General features: G+C 32.6%; 3 protein-coding genes across 4 annotated transcripts; 2 read left to right on the top strand and 1 right to left on the bottom strand.

Annotated features, from left to right (window-relative positions):
• The first annotated feature begins 2,460 nt into the window (after positions 1-2,460).
• Positions 2,461-5,451, top strand: LOC130655441 (basic helix-loop-helix transcription factor amos-like). Its single transcript, XM_057458198.1, has 2 exons — positions 2,461-3,022; positions 4,303-5,451. Exon 2 carries the CDS (start codon positions 4,331-4,333, stop codon positions 5,270-5,272), a length of 942 nt encoding a protein of 313 aa, XP_057314181.1. The 5' UTR covers positions 2,461-3,022; positions 4,303-4,330; the 3' UTR covers positions 5,273-5,451.
• Positions 5,452-7,435: 1,984 nt separating this feature from the next.
• Positions 7,436-16,898, top strand: LOC130654965 (glutamate receptor ionotropic, NMDA 3A-like). 2 transcript variants are annotated; one of them, XM_057457664.1, is made up of 5 exons: positions 7,436-7,799; positions 9,355-9,827; positions 11,368-12,208; positions 15,979-16,142; positions 16,444-16,898. In XM_057457664.1, exons 1-5 carry the CDS (start codon positions 7,509-7,511, stop codon positions 16,820-16,822), a joined length of 2,148 nt encoding a protein of 715 aa, XP_057313647.1. In that variant the 5' UTR covers positions 7,436-7,508; the 3' UTR covers positions 16,823-16,898. The 2 variants fall into 2 exon arrangements, with proteins under 2 accessions (XP_057313647.1, XP_057313646.1); XM_057457663.1 differs by having other exon boundaries at positions 7,436-7,826.
• Positions 16,851-18,061, bottom strand: LOC130653732 (venom protein 302-like). The gene is made up of 4 exons (XM_057456243.1): positions 17,950-18,061; positions 17,670-17,834; positions 17,451-17,544; positions 16,851-17,265 (listed from the first exon to the last, which is right to left on the bottom strand). The coding sequence occupies exons 1-4, from the start codon at positions 18,059-18,061 to the stop codon at positions 17,166-17,168; spliced, it is 471 nt and encodes a 156-aa protein (XP_057312226.1). The 3' UTR covers positions 16,851-17,165.
• Positions 18,062-19,613: the final 1,552 nt, after the last annotated feature.

Genomic DNA, 19,613 nt, shown 5'->3' with positions numbered 1-19,613 from the left:
GGGCATTACAATTGCTGTACAAAAATTATGCAACGAATAATTTGGTTTAGAAATGAATATCTAAACATTGTTAATTACATTCAGTAAGCATGATAATGTCTTAAATACTCTCTGACGATAATTTTTTATAATTATCTAATGATTGTACCAACTTCGTACAACCTAAATAACTGTGTACGAGGTTGGGCCAACGTCACTTAACGTTTCTTTATACATTGCTTGATACTTGCTACCAGAACGTTTAATCAGAAGTAGTGGATTTACTTCAGGCAGCTTCGATTGTTGTACCAGGTAGTCCAGGGTACCGCTTTTGTATAATAATGGCAAAAACTCTCTCCTCCATTGTCTCTCCCTTTCTTCTTCGTTTTCTACTTTTTTCTCAGGAAAGTAATCTTTGTATAACTATCTCATTATTTTTACGAAATTGTTTGCGATCAGGCTTATAAATAATTTTTAAATACCTGCTTCTTTGTTGTTGACGCTGCTGAAAATCTAGAAAATAAGTTATATCAGGCAACTCATCCACCACAGTTTCTGGCACCTCAGACAAAGATCTCAGATTATCCAATTGGACCGAGCTGTTTCCATACACAAATTCTTTAGCAATTTCCATTTGCGTAAAATATGATAATGTGAAGATAGATTTTTCTTCGTCATTCATATCTTTAAACAGAACTGGTTCAGCACCGTCCTCTAATTCGTCGGGCATTACAGTAGCTATTTTTATAAAAAAAAGGATGTAATAAAATTGTCGTCTGTTTTTGTAGTTTTTCTCTGTCTGCAAGAAAAAAATATCTTACCAGTTTGGGTAATTGGATGTTATCGTTTTGGCTACTTTCAAGTTCGTCCTTAGCAGCTAGTTGTAGTTTTTGTAGTTTATCTTTATTTGCGGGAAAAAGAATGTCTTACCAGTTTCGGTTAACTGGATGTTATCGTTGTGGCTATTTCAGACAGCAAGTTGCGTTAAAAGTTTCAATGTAAAATTTAAAAATGTGTGTTCGAAAAAGCAATCGAAAAGGACTCGAAATTTACCTACCTTTTCCTTCATCGAAATAACTTAAAAGGTTAGAAAAAATAATATATTGAAAGTTTTTGCGTTCTTCTCCGTTCTCACTCAATTATTAACAAAACGAAAAGAAGATATTTTAGAAAAGTTATTATTTTATTATAAAAGTTTCATTTTTTGGCGATATTCGCCGCTGTACGAAGACGGTCAGTTTTGTACGAGGATGGTCACTCTCAGCGCTACGGCAAAAAAGGCCAACTTCGTACAGTGAATGACATCGTACGTAACACTACCTCCATGGTCTTTGCTAGATGGATAGCACAATATAACTTGTCTTGATTTGTGAAATGTTTCTTTTAACTTGATTACCCAAACTGTAAAGATGCTACATTATACAGACCCGGAATCAAGCACTCAAAAGGAGCAAAAAGGCTGTATTTAAGGCCATATAAAGCGTCAGGATAAGATAGTATTTAGAAAAGAGTCTAAAAATGCAATTTCCACATCCCAGAGTAAGAAGATAATAGCGGCATCTTATTTTAGGATGTTTAAAGTACAAAAAACGACAAAAATATATTTTTTGTTTTTTGTGAAAATTAGGGGGTGTGGCCCAAACATCTCTAGACGCAAGCAATCAGGTGTAATCTATTTGTGTTTTGTTATTTGTGCGGAAAAAATCTATTTTTGGCTTATATATTCGTGTTATAAAGTTTCCAGAAAGACGACACCACTTCAAAAAAACCTGTTGATTCGCACAGCACAAAAATCTTAGGAAAAGATAATTGTTCCCCATTTTATCTATTTAGAGTGGTGACAGTTCCTTAATATGCTTTTATTTTGCCGACTGAAAGCCTGGTGGAAGAGCGTTGGCTTACATTGCCGAAAGTCTTGGGTTCAAACCCCCGGCCCGGTCGAGTTATGCCAGAGACTATAAAAGTTTAAATCTATCCCGTCTTCGTAGTTTTAAGCACGAGAATAGGATTGATATCTTAGGCGGTTGTCTAATTGAGCGATTGCAGTGCTTACACTGCTTTCGTAGCTTAAATGGAAGCGTTAATAAAAGCAGTAGAACATCTTCGTAGGAGCTTTGTTGATACAACTTTAGTTACGGAAAAGGCATATTGGGAAAAACAAAATTATCTGAAACGGACCAGTTTGCGAAAAAAATATATTGCGAATTCATTTAAACCTAGCAAATCGTGCGACTTTCTACTTACGAAAATTACACGGAATAATAAAATGTGTGGAGGAACCTAAACCTTTTTCGAAATTTTCTATCCAAGGGCAAATAGTGTTTTGATATGCCTACGCGTTTCATATCAAAAACTGTTATAGGTCCTGGAATCAAGCTAGAAGCTATCGCATAAAAAAGAGACACTTAAACCTAATGTAAGCTACCCTGAAAAGCCAACTTTGTGTAAAGTCAGCTAAATTCAACAACTATGTTTCTTTTAGCTAATAATTTAGGTGATGCGTGGAATTCTTCATTTAAAATCACTTTTGCCTGTTTGTTATTTTTTTCTTCTTTACTATCAATTAAGTACGCCGCTAACCTCGTCCCCCACGACATTCTTACGGGAAGCCGTTCCCGTAAGAACATCATAGGCGCAAAAGAGCTCTAGGGACGAGGTTGAAATGGTTTTGAAAACATGCGGAGTGTGGCATGCGACGTGTAGGATTCATCTTAAATTCTTCTACCTGCACGGTACCGCAAGAGTTAGATTTTGCTCATAATAAAAAAAGGTTTTGCTTATTTCCCAACAGACTGAGATTTTTCAAGTAAAAATAATTATTTATAATGTTATGGAACACCTGTGCACGTTTTTAAACATTTGTTTCGCTTTGAATACAAATTTTTACTCGATGTGTAGAAGGAAGACACACAACACACCTGCTTATTACACATATTTTTTTGAACATTCAAATTTATTAATGGTTTTTCCAAACTTTTGACGATAAAAACAGAAAGGCTCAAGCTGTACCATTTTTTCATATTATTACTTAGAGGTATTTTAGGTAAGTTGTATTATTTATATTTTAGTTACTTGTTTATTTTTATTTTTGATTTTTGTTTTTGTTTTATTTTACATTTGGTTTCTCTTAATATGTTTTCTCCACGCATTACTCGTACCAAGTTGTCTATGCTAAGTTGTCCATACCTCCTCCTGTAACATTGTATTTAAAGAACCAAATATAAACGTTTCCCGTCTCTAAAAAAATGTTGTTTTATATGCAGTTAAAAAACCAACAACAACATCAAAAGGTGCGTAACATCTTCCAAGAAGGAATTTTCTTCTCTGAAACAACGATAAATTGTATAGCGTTCCACGGGGCTTATGTTCTATCGAAAAAAATCAAACATTTTTTAAAGCAAATTGGCGATAAATAAATGAAGCAGAAGTTTCATAAATCAGCAAACTTTGAGTTTACACAAACTACAGATTTCATTTTAGCCATACTTTGTAGCCTCAGAACGTTCTCTTTCGACAGGTGTTGTAAAGTTGTGTTTTCTCTTTTATCGTTCATAAGGTGCCGATAAAAAAAAATGAATATTGATAAAAGAAAAGAAAACGTAATAAAACAATACACGTAAAACAGGTGGCGTCAAAAAGAAGACGAAGGAATAAATAGAGAAAAGAAAATTATAATAAAAACATCGCTCGGTTTTAGTTCTTTTACCATCTGCAACTTTGTTACCAGGACTTATGACCTCCAGTTTTATTAGAAAAAAATTCCAAGACTGTTGCGCAAATTCAGCGTCAGGAAAAAATTTCACTTGATCACGCTTTAACCTCGTGCAGAAAAAAGATGGCGTCTGTAAGACTCGTGTAGCAAGGGAGAAGGTTATTCATTTGTGACATTCTTATTTGAGAAAGAAAATCTTGACAATATTTCGACTAATTATTTTAAAATATGTGCGTGTTTATTATTGTAATTTTAAAGGTGTTAGATAATTACAGCCTTAGTTTTTCTTCCGCTGGGAATCGAGCACAGGTGTTCAACGGGCTGCTCTTCTTCTGACTTTACAAAAATGTGTGAACATTTAAGACAATTAGCAATCTTCCGTCAATAGGTCCTTCTTATTTTAAAGACTTAAAGTCTGTCGATTTAAAATTTCATGGAATAGCTTGTATCCCATGAAGTATGGGTTAAGGCGCTGCAATTATAAAGAATTGTTACCATTACAAAATTTCTTTATAACAAAGTTTTTAAGTTTGACTCTTAAACCTTAATTTCTTTAAGAACTGTTATTAATTTTATTAACTGTTTTTATAATTCTTTTCTTCGTTAACAAGGATCGGCGATGAAAAACTTACGAAACCCATGGAAAAGTTAATTACTGAAAAACGAAAAATGATTGTGGATTTTCCAAAACAAATTGCAAAAGAATTCAATGGCTTTGACGGTAACAACAACAAAGTAGAAGAGAAAGAGATAAGATTTCCATTTATTGAAATCCCATCTGTCCATATCAAAAATGGTGTCTCTGAAAATGTGACGAATAAGTTGGCGAAGAAATATAAACGAAAAAGAAAAAATTTGGATCAACTTTTATCTCAGGTGGAAGCAAAGAGAAGAAAAGAGCAGGATTTGGAGTTACAAACGACAACAACGACGATAACAGATGAAACAACAGCAAAAAGTAACAGCCCAGTATCAATTTCTTGCCATACTCTAACACAAAAATCTCCAACTTTATTATCCAAACTAAAATCAACCTCGACGTCTTCTTCCACTTCCAGCAATTCCAATTTTTCAAATGATAACTCAAATCAATCTGATGATGTCAACCAAAGTTTCAGTGGAGATTTTGCCTTTAAAAACAACCCAGATCTCCAATCCACAGATATACCCACAACATCTCAGGGTAACCAAAATACTGGAGGAAAGAAACGCCGACAAAGACACGCAGAAAAAGCAAATAAGAGGTCACAAAATGCAACTAAACGATATTCAAGCCTAACAAGCTCTCAACTACAAAGACGATTAGTCGCAAATGCTAGAGAGCGTTCCAGGGTACATGCATTAAGTACTGCCTTCAATTCCTTACGATGCGCAATTCCAAGTTATTCTACCGAACAGAAATTATCAAAACTAACTATTCTAAGAGTTGCTATAAATTACATTAATGCTCTGGAGCAGATTTTGATAGAAGAGCCTCCAGTTGAACGTACTGATACAAATTTTGCTAGATATGTGAATGAGTGCAGCAATGTGCTACATACCGAATATGGAAGATCAAAAACAAAACTGGCGCTGGATTGATCCTTTCTTTGTTGCCTGTACAAAATTTACCTATTTGTTCGTTACTGTTCCATAAAAGTGTGAAAACAACAAAGCAATAACTACAAGTTGATTTTGCTTATTTTCTTATAAATTATATTTTCCTAAATACTGTACTGTTAATAAAAATATATTATTTATTTAATTATTTATTTATTTAATATTTGTGTTTTTGATTTGACACTCCACAACTAGCTGCACATTTTTCCTATCACCATCATCACCAATATGGTATAAATCTGTACAATTTTTTTTTTTGTTTTTCCTAAATAATAAGTCTAGAAGAACTAAAAACTCTCATAAAAAGGTCTAGATAGCAATTCTATTTAGTAACTTCAGAGAAATCCAGGGTACAGGTGTATTCAAAAGTTACAATTTCGTGACGATGAGTGACCAACAATTTGTAATTTTTCTGAATGGACCAGGGGAGAGCTTTCAAAATCGTCCACAAAATTTAAAAAAAAAATAATTTTAAGCTTTTGGGCTCAAAGTCTTGAACGTGACGGAAGACACGAGAATTGATTCTTTTAATTTCCTAAAGAAGTTAGATTTTTATTTAGAAAATTACTTTGATGAGGGGAACTGGCTGTTTTGCACCAGAATATGCTTCGGTGCAACGAATATAATATTTTCCCAAAAATAATTAAAACTAAAAACGTTAACAAGCGTGAAAAATGGACACAAAATGTTAAATCAATATCAGGACTCAATGTTTCAAAAACTTTGACTGACAGGAATCGAAGACATTTCAAGTTCCCGATTTACTGCGCACTAAAATTAGTCATATAAAACAACTTTTGTATGAAGTTTGTCTACAATTTTACCGAAAGACAATATTTTTCAAATTGAAAACACTAGCTAAATTATCTGAGCTAAGACGTAGCAAAATATCATTTTTTTTTTTTTTTTGGTAAAGTCTGGAGTTTTTTTACGTTTTTGAATGAGCGATAGCATATTTACAATGTCTTTAGGCCCTTTTTTTAAAAAAATTCACCCCATGCCACACAATATTGTTGATTTCACTTTACCCTGACACCGAAGAAAATTTTTTTGAAGTGTTACAATCCAGTGCGTAACAAAACTCTCTCTATAGAGGACACTATTTCAGGTCCTGATGGTCGCCACTGTTGCTTGACAATTTAATGTAAAATTACCCTTTCTGTTGACATAATCACCAAGCCTTTTAATTTTTATGTGTGTATCGTCAACAACACCGATACATCGAGGGTAACCAAATCTACCGTAGAAGTTTTTGGCTCTTCAACTTCTTCTGTCGTTTTAGGAGGCACTGTGTATTTTGGTCTAAGTATTACTAAAATCACAGAGGTAACACGGCGAATGACTTTTGACCTTTCCTTACTCAAATGAGTTTAATACCTTTTGCATTCTTTCCTTATCAGTTGAATAGCACAGGGTAACTGCAATTTGTGTTTCTAAAGAAACAGGTTTTCAGAGTCTGGTGGTCTGCTTTGTTAAAAACGGTCTTCATCCTTTATTTAGAATGTAAAATGAGGCTCCACTCATACGAAAGTTTTCTCTTCATTCTTCCGTAGAAGCTTTATTGCTTAATATGTTGGTCCACCATATATTACTTTTACCAGGTCTTACCCTGTATCTTGGAAGTTTTCGTTCTTTTTTTTCTTATTTGAATTTCTACGCCAAAAGGCGTAGGAAATTCTTTAAAAACTTAATTTTTGTCATGATAATTTGATGTTCTATCTGAATATCCTTATTTGAAGAGCACAGAACCATTATAAAATTTCGGATGACGTCATAATTATTATAATTTATGAAATTCGGGATAGGTGTATTCCTCGTGTTGCCTTTGCTTTCGGTTTTACAGTCATGTATTTAGCTGATTTTACCACAAAAAGAATACTGAAAGATATTGTATCTATTTTTGGAAAATCATAAAAAGTTATTACATCTCGACCTTCTCAGCGCTCTGTTTACTCAACGTTATTCAGAATCCTAAAAACAATGTGAAACTATAAGAAAGAAACTCTTTAAAAAAATCATTTATCATTTCCATACAAAGGTTTCGCAAAATATGTATGGAAATATATTTATAATCTGTTCTTATTTTTTATACTTTTATTTATCTGGTGTAAAGGATTTTTATAGATCGTATAAAACAGAAATGCAGGTGCTTTATGAGATATATTAATTTTTCCATTCTGGAAATATATGTAAAAACGTGCATACGCAAAAATATAGAATGGGATTACTTGGATGTTCAATATATTTATTTACTTTTTATTTATTGTTCTTCAATGTAAAGCTTACATATGGAAACACGAAACTGGTTCATTCAGAGAACATTGCATGCCACATATTAAAGAACTCGCACAAGAATAATGATTCCTTCCAAATAGTCAGTTTAAAAGAAGACAACGGCCTTTTGGATTTACTAAACGTGTCTAAAGAGAGTATTAATTTGTATACCATTTTGCCAAAACCTAGTAACAATTTGATTGGACGATGGAGAGGTTATTATGGATTGTTTCATGTAAGTTTTAACATTAAAGAAAACGTGGTATGTTGTTGTTAACTATTTTTCGAAATAAAATCATTTTTATGTTGCATAAACTTTTTATTACAAAATCATTTTTATGTTGCGCTTTTCATTGGTTACTTCTATTGTTCTTGGCTCACGTGACTATTGTTCTTTCTCCTTAGCTGGTTGAAGTGCGAACGAATGGTCACACTTATCTGAACAAATATGATTACCTCCCTCTCTACCTTTTAAGAGCATGAGATATAGCTACGTTGACTTTGTGCTCATTGGTTGATTTTAATTTGTGGTTTGCTCTGAGAAATTATTTTATGTTTATTGATGGATAGAGATTCTCTCTGACACATTCATTTGCAGCTTAGCTTTCGTATGAGAAAAACTAGATTCTAATACCCTCGAAGAAAGCACAGTTAACTATGCTAACTTAGTTTAGAAAGATTAATTTTTTGTAAGAAAGTTGCATTTTAATAGTTCCTGCAACCCCTATTTCAAAATATGACAAAGGAACAAAAGGCATCATACTGAATGAAAGTTATGAACCTTTTGAAATACAAATGACAATAAAAAATTATAAAGCATTCGGAACACAAATGACAATGAAAGTTATGAATCATTTCGAACTACAATCCTGGTGAAAATATGTTGAGACAGGACAGCTAATTTTGAAGTTCACCACTAGAAGCAATTGCGTAAGCTAATTCTATATCGTAGTCACGCATTTTAAACTTCGTAGGCCCGAAAGTAGGTTATTTCAGCATGCAGGCGTGCTAGAGAATGCGATGATCAAGCTTCTCTGGCCTATGTTGTGCAAAAGTAGCGTCTTTACAGCCTGCCAGCTGCAGAGCATTGACCGTTAGGTACTTTGTCCATATTTGAGAAATGACGAAAAAACTTCCTTTGTTTCAGTATTTTTGATTAGGTTAGTGTAGCATATAAAATTTGTATTGTCTTTCATATTTTTCTCTCTCCTGCGCATGAATACTTTTATTGGTTTGAGCAATTCTTCTATGCATTCTGTTTTAAAAGGAGGGAACAATACCAAATTTTCTATGGTTGTTCATATGTAGCAATATTCAACGACCGGTTCATTATGATATGTATCCACATAGTAATTGCCTTCACTATATGGTTAGCAAAATAAGGATATGTTGTCAACGAAGTTGTTGAGCCATCCAAGTGAATCTGGTCTGTGTTTTACAGGCATTCCTTTCAACGTCGAAGCTTCAGAACACGCACAGACCTAGTAAGGAATGCCGACGATTTGAGAGAAATATTGCAAGACAACTATATGTCAGAATAAAATAGTGATTTTTTGGAGAGTAAAAAAGCGAGTTTAGTCTGAAAAAAGCACACCCTATGATACTTAATTCGTTGAATATAACTACATATGAACCATACACAACCACTAATTTTGCATTTGCACCTCTTTTGAAGGCATGACACCTTGTCGACATAACATGTTGTAATTCTTCGTTTGGTGCACTATTTAAGTATATTTTATTAATTGGATCTGTACAAAATTGATTTACATCGTAAAAAATTGTTTTAGGTGCCTGGTGGATGTTCTGGCGAACACAGCAGTATTTCGAACGTACAGAGAAATCTAGTTGATGTAATAACAAGTAACATATTAAAGAAAAGAAATGCTGTTCAAAGTATTCAAATTGTGACTAGTGAGGTCTCCAGAAATCTTTCAGTCTACAAGATAATAGTTGACCAATTCAGATGGAACAATGTGAAAACCTCACGTTTCCATTTTCAAACTTATTATAATTATGAATTCGTCAACCTTTTAGATCGCCTGAGCGATCGATCAGTTGTTTTTTTAATGTTGTGGAAATGTGAGATTCTACTGTTTTTGGATATTTTGCAGAAATATAATCTCCCTGAAGGAATTTTATGGATAGTACCAAGTGCAAGCGACGATATTTCAAAAAGATATCCTGGTATACATGTTGTTGATGCTAGGAAATTACTGGTTAATTGTCAAAAACAAATATCCTTTAAAGAAAGTGTCACGTGGTAAGAAACTTTTTCTTTTCTTCTTCTTCTTCTTCTTCTTCTTCTTCTTCTTCTTCTTCTTCTTCTTCTTCTTCTTCTTCTTCTTCTTCTTCTTCTTCTTCTTCTTCTTCTTCTTCTTCTTCTTCTTCTTCTTCTTCTTCTTCTTCTTCGTCCGAGGTGTTCCTTTATTTTATTTCTATTTTTCTAGCATAAATGATTTCCCCATGTTTTTGTGTATTTCTTCAGAAAAAGCCATTGTTCATTACTCTAATAAAAAGTGTATTGCTACATGCTAACTACAATATATTGTAAAACGTTTTGTTGTCGTTTTGCTTAATAAATTTCTTTTGTTTTAATTTCAATAAGACCACTGAAATCTATTTACTGAACAAAATAAATTTCTCCGCCCTATTTTTATTTTTATTCCTGGCAATATATTCAAAAATGCTCTAAATGCACTTTCCACAATATCTGCAATATGTCCAGAGTAGGCCGATAATAATTATTTTTTCCAATTATTTTCACATGAAAATTTCGAAGCAAAAATTTTAACGGAAGGGACATCTTCCGTTTCCCTTTTGTAAGAGTGGTATCCGTAGTTTTTACGTAAAATTTAACCACTAAACCATGTCATAGTTGAAAACTTGAGATACTGCGCAAACTCACAATAAACACACCGGTACGCAAGAGTTTGAATTTCTTATTGCGCTTATTATAATAACTAGTCGATAAGGGTCGTGAAAATTCCACTTAGAATTTTGAAGATGAAAAAAAATTGAAAAACAACAAATCGTTTTCTGGAAATTTTGTTTATTCGTTGCCTCTATTGTGTAGGGCTTAAAACGTTGATCAAAATAATGTATAGAATGTGTACTTTTGACAAACGCCTAAGGAGATATAAGAAGATATGAGAAGTGAATATTTTTTATTCATTTTCAATCGTTGCTGACGACAATAAAATTCAAATGTCGGATATTCTTTGTTGTTCTTCTGCCTAATTGCATTTTTTACGGGCTTAACCGACAACATAAACAATCGAACAAAAAAAACGACTAGCCCGAAGCACTCACCTAATGTTATCATCATGTCAAAGCTCTTTAAGTTAATTAATTTTCGCGAGGCCCAAAAAATTGCATTTTGCGAAGATTAACTTTAGCGAAAAAGTCATTTCTAGTAATTTCGCTAAGTTTTATTTTCGAGAATTAATTTTTTCAGGAATATTTGCACAAACAAATGTGTGCGAATGCGGATAAAATTTTGGAAATTCACGAAAACTAAAGGTAAAAGAGCAAGGAATACATAAAACGGCATGCACCGTATTTAAATTTAACTAATAATTTAATTAATTTTTACTGTGTTGGTGAGAAGTCCAGCATGCCGGCTGCATTACTAATAAACTGGCATTCTGTATTGAAGCACGATTTTAACGGGATAATGTCATAAACGACATTGCATTTTCTGATAAAACCGAGCAATTTATTATAGCTTTCATGGACAAAATTAAAGCCTTTGTGAGTTATGGGTAAGAATTATGTAAACGTTATTACCATTATTTATTTAGTTCTGTTTATGCTCCAGGTCAGACCTTACAAGAAACATCATGTAAAAATACAATAGACTTACCAAAGGACCACACAAAACGCAAGTTAAGAGTTTTTACAGTACTTGCCCCTCCATTTGCAGTTGAAGTTCCAGACAATCTTATCGCTTCAGATCAACATATTTGTTTTAATTCAGTAACATGTAACATACCCGAAACCCCTGGACACTATCGAAAGTCCTGCTGTTCTGGACTATCGTTAGAATTGTTTGATGCTATAGCAAAGAAGTTGAAGCTGTCCTATGATCTCTTTATTCCTGAAGATGGATTATATGGAGGCTTCCACAATGGATCCTGGAACGGTGTTATAGGTGAGATCCATAGAGGGGAAGCGGATGTTGGCGCCCAGGTTTTTGCACCAAACGAAGCTCGAAGTCATGTTGTTGATTTTACCGAGCATTTTATGATTTCATCTATAGCTGTTATTATGAGGAAATCTTCCAAGAAGGAGCTTGGAATTGTAAACTGGAAATTTGTTCAAGTGTACGAAAAGAACTTTATATTCCTAATTGGAGCAATGATTACATCAGCAATTTTATTTGCTTTTGCATTCGAAAACATTTGGGCTAAAATCAGGGACAAACGTTTGTATTCGATCAGCATGTCGTATTTATTTTTCTGTGGATTGACATTGCAGAGGGATATTGCTGGCAAAGTACCCAAAAGATGGTCAACCAGACTGCTTTCAATTATCTACTCCTTGTCTATTCTAATCATTATGACAACTTATACAGCTCAATTGACAAAAACCAATGTATTTTATGGAAGAAATACTAATGTCAATGGAATCAAAGATCAAAAGGTAAGAATATTACGTTTACTATATATTTTTCTCATATTTTACCTATTTTTTGTGTTAAAAGTAAGTAATGAGATTACTGAAGCCGTGTTTAAAAAGAAGCATTTCTTACGTGTATAGAATTTTACGTCAATTCCACTTCAAGAAAACCAGTGTCGTGTTCAACGTAACAAATCATTTCTGTTTTCTGGTTTACCAGCATACGGTTAAAGCAGTTTGTATATTCGCTGTATAATTTGGAATTTTCATCCGCGTTTTACTCGCAGTTGTTACCTATAGTGGTTGGAGAGATTTGAAGCATGGTTCCAAATTAAACAAGAAGCCTCAAGGCTTGAAGATTTCCGCCTTGTCAAGAGAAACTTTCCACAGAGCAAAACGTCCAATGGTCGACCCAAGGCTAAGATTTCCAATTTAAAAACAGGATAAATGATTGAATAATTGCGCAAAACTAAGTGACTTAACCGCTTTTTGAGGCTTTTTGACTATTCCATTTCTTGAGTAGTTTTAGTTGTAAAAACAATGATTTGAGTCTGGGATTGTGAGTCTAAGGTTCATGTTCTTATAACATTGTTCTTATATAAAAAAGGGGTTAAAGTAACCTGGTCTGAAAAGTATTAAATATGGGCGACAAATAACGCAATTTAGATATACTTCAATTTAATTACACCTGAATAAGTAACAAAAATATACAGATTTACACACAGTTATAAAAAGTATAAAAACTTGGGATCTACCTAGAAAGTTCTAAAAATTTTCATGATACAAATTCTGTAAAATCATAGAAGAATCATAGACGTCTAGTTTCCCTTAAAAATAATGTGAAGTAAATACTATTAACCAAAATAAGACTATAATAAATTATATAAATATATATTAGTTTTAGTGATTCATTTTTCACAAATTAATGTTTGCAGTTTACTCTGTCAACATTTTTTTGGAAATGCTGATAATGGCTGTGTTAGATTATGGCTGACCTAAAAAAGAAAGAAAAATACTAAAAAAACATATATGAAGAACTCAAAATAATCTTAGCACATTAATGTGATATTGTTCTGTGCCCTATATATTTAAAGATGACAGGTATAAATGCAAGATAAAATAAAATATTTCACCATTTTATGAAGTTTTGATAAAAAAATCAGGTGATACTGTGAAACGCCAAGTATTTGTGATGTCTGTCTTTCCAAAAAGAATACCTCGTGTTCAAAGACAAATTTAGGAAGTTTTATAAATATTTAATTTTTTTGAAAGTTCCTAAAGTTGCCTAAAAGCATCCCTAAAATGTTATATTCAACAGTGACCAAGAATACCATACTTACTCTAGTCTATTATTACTTCACCACTGGATTAGTGTTTTAACCTACAAATAAAGGTGGGTTTAGCAGGAATCCTATATTGCAGGATATATAGGCCGGATATGTTGAATTATTTTTGGGTAAAAAGCCTGATTGTAGTATTGTTTTTAGCAAAACTTAGGAGTTTTTTAACAAAGTTTGGAAATATGAAGCATAAGAAGTATAAACACCTACCTCAAATCTTTTCCAGGCTATAAGCAATACCTTGATAACTTTTTTTTTTTCAATTTCAATATGCATTCAAACTTGTTGTAAGAGCCTAAACTTGCCAAGGGTACAAATTATTTGCACAATAAATTTTCCTGAAACTTATTTTTGTGGGTGAGTGGTACACAAAAATGCTTCAATTTGCAGAATATATGCGAAATGTGCAATATTAATTTTTGGGTGCCTAAAGTTCAATTATTTCAGCAGAGGCAAAATCAGTATTTTGTCTAACATAGTATTCAGAAGTTAGGGAATTTACAAATGAGCAACATAGAACCCAATAACTTAGATCCTAAAGAAATCAAAGTATGAAGAAATAAAAATTTTTTTAATTGTTGCGGCTAGCTGAAATGGAAAATTTTGCGGAATAATTTTTCAGAACCGATGTTTGACTGATTTCTAAAATTTCTGTGGAACATTTTTACAGATTTGGCCCAAAGTTCTGCAAAAAAAAATTCCACAAAAATTTCTTCCACAGATAGTGTATGCTAATTTTGAAAATATTTTTTACAATCCATAGCAAAAAAAGGGAGGATTACTTGAAAAAAAGGGAAACTGGATAATAGAGTAAATATGTACAGTATACTTGATGCTTTTTTAAAGCTACATTCACATGTTTTTGTGCACATCAGGGAGAATTTTTATTCATAACCTCATTTATGTAAGTTACGACACACTTACATACAACTTAAGCTCGTATGTCAGGTTTTTTATGGAGCAAATTGTTTTGCTTGTTACACAATGTAACACAATGTAGTCCATAAGCCAAAATATATAAGAAAAAATGTTCGATTTAGGATTCAAATTTATAAAAATGTTTTTTGAATATTTGTGTACTAAACAAAATAGCAATTAATAAAGGACTTGTTATCTTAGTACAAAAGTACACAGCCCTTTTCATAAAGTTCATGAAGAATATTATCAGAAAAATGCACTGTAGATTTGCTTGTAAAAGTTTGTAATTCTGATCTGCTGCTGATGCTGCATTTTAACGATGGTCGTGTTAAATATAAGAAAACGCTTATTTTACGTTCTTTATGTGAAACTTTATATGCAATACAGTCTGTAGCTAGCTAGCTACATGACATGCAAATGTAGCTTAAATCGGTCAAACTTTCCTGAAAACTACTGCACCTTTTAGGCTATTAATCATCAGTTTTGGTTCCCAAACTGTTAAGTCAGGTAATGGGTTTGATTCCTAACTACGTATAAGGAAGGTCATTTTATAGTTGGACAGAAATGCTAGGGAAATGCGTAGCTTAAATAAGAGCTTTAAACACTCTGAAGAATCGCAAATGTAAATCACTTTAACATAGCTAAGTAACAAACTAGCTAGAACATACAGCATTTTTTACCTGAGAAGTCTCATCGACCAAACATCCTGTTTTGCAAAACATTGATTTGGAGTTTCAAACATATCAAGAGGAACGGTAACCGATTGTTTTGGGCAAAAAACTTTGGCCTGTGGGACCTGAAACTCGAAGAACTTCGAGACAAAGCATCACAGGAAGCCACGATATCAGGTTCTCACAATCTGAGACCCTATTGGCTAAAAAATCAAATAACGCATTTCTATTGGCTTTAAAGAAATTAAACAACTTCCAGGCCCAGGGTAAAATACTTTAATCTGGACACCGTGCGTTCAGGCTATAGTTGGTCCCTATCTCTCTATCTTCCAAGGCGATTTTAAAGATTCCGCCTTACGCGGCGGAAATCAACTAGCTACATCAGTGAAATTAATATGTCAACTTAAACTAAGGAAAATAACTAACACTTTTCTTCGCTACGCTTTAAATACTGTGGAAATGATTTTTTTTCAGAATATGTGATGACATATTTAGTATTTTTTACTGACATGATTTCGCCATTTTTGTTTAAGTTAATAAGTTGGTTGCTAAGAAAGAAAAAAAATATATTTAACATTCTTAACAGCCGGGTTTTTTTATAATAGCAACCACTTCTCTACAACAACCAAGAAACAAATGCTTTCTGTGGTAGCTTTTATAAACGGCTTTGACTGTGACAACGGCTGTGACTGTGTATAACACATACTGGCGTCATTGATGTTTTATGCGATGACATATTTTGATAAGAACACTTTAAAAAACAACCGAGAATAAAATTTAGTAGAAAATTAAGAACATTTGTATTCACCCAAACGTGTATAAAAAGGAAAAGCTTAATGTAAATCATTTTCTTTTTCTGTTATAGATTTTGTCGCCGTCATTAAAATTTAAATTTGGTGTTGAAAAAGGTACAGTTACAGAAAGCTATTTTCAATATAGTAATATAAAAACGTTCTCCAATGTTTACCAATATCTCGAACAGCATCTCATATCCCCACCACAATCCGGATTCGAACTTGTTCATACAGGGTGAGTCATTGTTTAGTTTTTATTATGTAAGTTATATAATAACATTTCATCAAAATTTTTATATAGTTGTCACAAACAAACCAAAATTTCGCACATTCTGTGTATTAACAACTGGGTAACAAACTGATCAGTTTTGATTCTTTGATCTATAGCTCAGATGATTTTAAATACATGCATCAGTTTTCAGTCGTGTGCAGTACACTTTTCCCTTCTTTACAACAAATTATACCTCCATGATGCTTATATTATTTATATGTATCATATATATAAGACGCTTTTTACGCAAGCATTTTTATTTCAGGAAGTTAGATGCTTATATTGGTGATTACGTGTATGACTTTCATCGTATTGCAACAAAAGAGTTTTGCTCAGATTTAACAATCATCCAAGATGACACATATGTCACATCGTACACGTTTCCCGTGAGGAAAAATTCAAAATTAAAAGAAAAATTATCCGATGAAATAAGAACAATGAAAAACAACGGTCGAGCAGCAAATATTATAGATAAATGGCTGGGTAATGTAAATTGTTCAACCATGGAGCCTGGCGCCGACAAATTTAGCTGGCAATATGCAGGAGGTCTATTAGTACTGATGGGAGCTAGTTTGGCATTGGGTTTGGTCGTTATTTTATGCGAAAAATTTTACATTCAATTCTTGGCGGGCAGAAAATTATAAAATGCAACAGAAAATAACAATTGAATGCTTAGTTAATTATTTTAAAGTAACAAAGATGGTCAAATGACACGAGAGCATTGAAAGTAAACAGAATAAAAAACAACCGCATTTCCTCAAACGTTTCTCTTCAATCATTAGTTGCACAAGCACAAATGCATCTTGAAAAACTACATGATAGGAACATAAAGAGAACAGTAAGACGAAAAGAAATTCTTATTATCATTATATTTACTTTTTGTTAAAAATATTCAACTAAAAAAAAATCAATCAATTGGATTTCGTCAATGTACATAGCTAATAAGATCCTGGCCTTTCAAGTTATTCTTTTTTCTTTTTTTATCATTTAATTGGATCTGATTTTATTTCTGTTCCTTTTTTGGCAAATTTGCAATTTTTTCGGCCATGTTCGATTCGGCTTGCATGTTGAATTGTGCATACAACAACTAAAAGCAAAAAAAAAAGAACGTATAGTGAAAATGTAGTTTATGTGCTAAGAGAAGCAAATCACGTGGATAACAGGTGGTCTTGGATGAGAGAAAGCACTTCAGAATATGGTTAACTTTATTTTTACAACTACCTATAATCATTCGACACCAATTTTTCAAAAAATCTCACAATGGGTCCTTACTTTTTGCAGTTCTTCGTACAGAAGACAACCTCTTCATTCTTGCATCTTCTTCCACGTTTTTGTTTTGTAGTTTCAACTTCACAGACATGGTATTCTTAACAAAAAGATGTACGATATTATCTCAATGATTTGTTTAAGAGCTAATAAATCATAATTACAGCAAGATAATTGTATTTATTTTAATAACAACTTAGAAGAAGGAAAAGCAAAGCTACCTACCACATTTTCCTGTTATGTTGAAAACCGTTTGTCCTGGTTTACCTTCTTTTTTACAATATAATCCCTGGTCGCATTCTCCGTGGATGTCCCAAGGTCCCCCACATTCTTCGCCTCTTACTTTAGCGCAAACATTACAACATTGGCATGGGTCTTTTACTATTCCACCTATAGTAAAGAATATATAATATTACTTTAATATTACCATTGTCAGAAATAACGTTAACATGAAATTAAGATCTTAAAAGATATTTAGACAAAATGTCATACATAAATATATTACCTTTGCACATAGGTTGCTTGCATTCTGTTAAATTGCATTGAAAGCAAGACAAAGAATGACTCATGTGACAAAACTGAAGAAGCAATACACCAAAGAGAATAAAGTGATTCATTTTTTTAAAAAAATATTAAAATAACAGATAGATGTGATTATAAGTTTTGTTATGGCTTATAAAGGTAAATTTGGACCTCTTTATACTAACAAGTTGCATAAGCATTAAGGATATCTTCCGTTATCACATCCATTGCAACTTCGTTGTCTACAATTTAGCTTCTGTCGGCATAAGGAAATTAGTTCCTTGTTTTTCAACATAATGTCGGAATTTTGTTAGTTTACCTGAGCTAACAAAAATGTTGTTTATATATAGTTTACACCCGCGCAAACATTATAAATGACTTGCGATTCTTCCCTCTTTCTTTGTGTCTTAGCTACCTGCTAATTATTATAATTAATATATTTTGTAACGCTTTGTTTGCCTGATTTGTTGCCATCAGAATTTAATTATTAACGACTTGTGATTAATTACATCATCCTGTTAAATTATTTTTCTTAGCAATTAAAATTAACCCTACATATTTTTGTGATTCAACATGACATGGCCAATATACCTTATTCTAGGTACTTACAACCGTATAATGATTTTTGCGTACAAAATCGCCTGGAAAAGATTAACGATGTTACAACAAATAAATATATAAAAAAATATAAAATATATAGAAAATATATAGAATTAACGCAAATTAAAACGCAGAGCTAAGCGATGTGCGGCGAGTTTGTTTTCATTCCTCCCATAGGAAGCAGGCAAACAGCCTGCATATTGGTCTTGATTATTTCTGAAATGTATATAATTTTACTTGAAATTCAAGCAGCTTGGTTAAGTGTATTTTACTAAATTGTTTGGCTAGCAAGCATTGGATGGCAAAACTTGTAGCTATGGGAAACTTGGAAATTGGTAAATGATTTGCCAATCTGACTAGAACACTTCATTCGTTCTCTAAGGTGCAAAAATGGCTACATAATCTTCAAACTATCATGTGATTCTAGGTACCTGATTGAAAGTAGCTAGGCAGAAATTTAATTTCATATTAACATTTTTTATATTTTTTATTTCATTTTGGCTAGAATCTTCATTTTCTGATCTGTGTCTGTATTGCAGCTTTTATTTGATGAGCAAGATTTTTATGAATCTTTCCCTTACTATTATTATTCACAAAATCAGAAAGTGAAGACGGTTTCATCTGTTTACTTGCAATATTTGCAAAATTAATTTAGTTTAGTGATATGATTATCATTTAGTGATAATATGAGATAACAGCATCTATCTACCAAACATTGATCCTTTCTTATGGTATGTTTATTATTTTTGGTAATAAACTAGGTATATACTAGGTATTAGCTAGCTTTAAAAATGATGATTTGAGTAGCTAGTTGGCTGGCTGACTTGTTCCAAACAAACGTGTAATTTTAAGCTGTTTACCAGAATTTGTGTGTTGCTGGTATATATCCTGTGTCTATAGTTATTGAGTGTACCTTATTTTTAATAGTTGACCTTGTGGGTGTCTTACCCTGTTTGTTTGTTTTTCAAGTGAGGGTAGTTTTAGAAGTAATTAAAACCAACATATTTTACACATTTGTGATTTTAAAATTACTAGTCGTTAGTCCGT

Source organism: Hydractinia symbiolongicarpus, chromosome 8 (assembly GCF_029227915.1).
Source record: "Hydractinia symbiolongicarpus strain clone_291-10 chromosome 8, HSymV2.1, whole genome shotgun sequence".
Classification (NCBI taxonomy): Eukaryota; Metazoa; Cnidaria; class Hydrozoa; order Anthoathecata; family Hydractiniidae; genus Hydractinia; species Hydractinia symbiolongicarpus.
This window is presented reverse-complemented; position numbering and strand designations above follow the sequence as displayed.

Coding starts and splice junctions, on each gene's coding strand:
- LOC130654965 (XM_057457663.1), top strand. CDS start 7,509: ATGGGATTACTTGGATGTTCAATATATTTATTTACTTTTTATTTATTG. Junction 7,827..9,354: donor TTAACATTAAAGAAAACGTG/GTATGTTGTTGT, acceptor AAATTGTTTTAG/GTGCCTGGTGGATGTTCTGG. Junction 12,209..15,978: donor ATGGAATCAAAGATCAAAAG/GTAAGAATATTA, acceptor TTTCTGTTATAG/ATTTTGTCGCCGTCATTAAA.
- LOC130653732 (XM_057456243.1), bottom strand. CDS start 18,061: ATGAATCACTTTATTCTCTTTGGTGTATTGCTTCTTCAGTTTTGTCAC. Junction 17,545..17,669: donor CAACATAACAGGAAAATGTG/GTAGGTAGCTTT, acceptor CTTTTTGTTAAG/AATACCATGTCTGTGAAGTT. Junction 17,266..17,450: donor TGTACGAAGAACTGCAAAAA/GTAAGGACCCAT, acceptor TTTTGCTTTTAG/TTGTTGTATGCACAATTCAA.
- LOC130655441 (XM_057458198.1), top strand. CDS start 4,331: ATGGAAAAGTTAATTACTGAAAAACGAAAAATGATTGTGGATTTTCCA.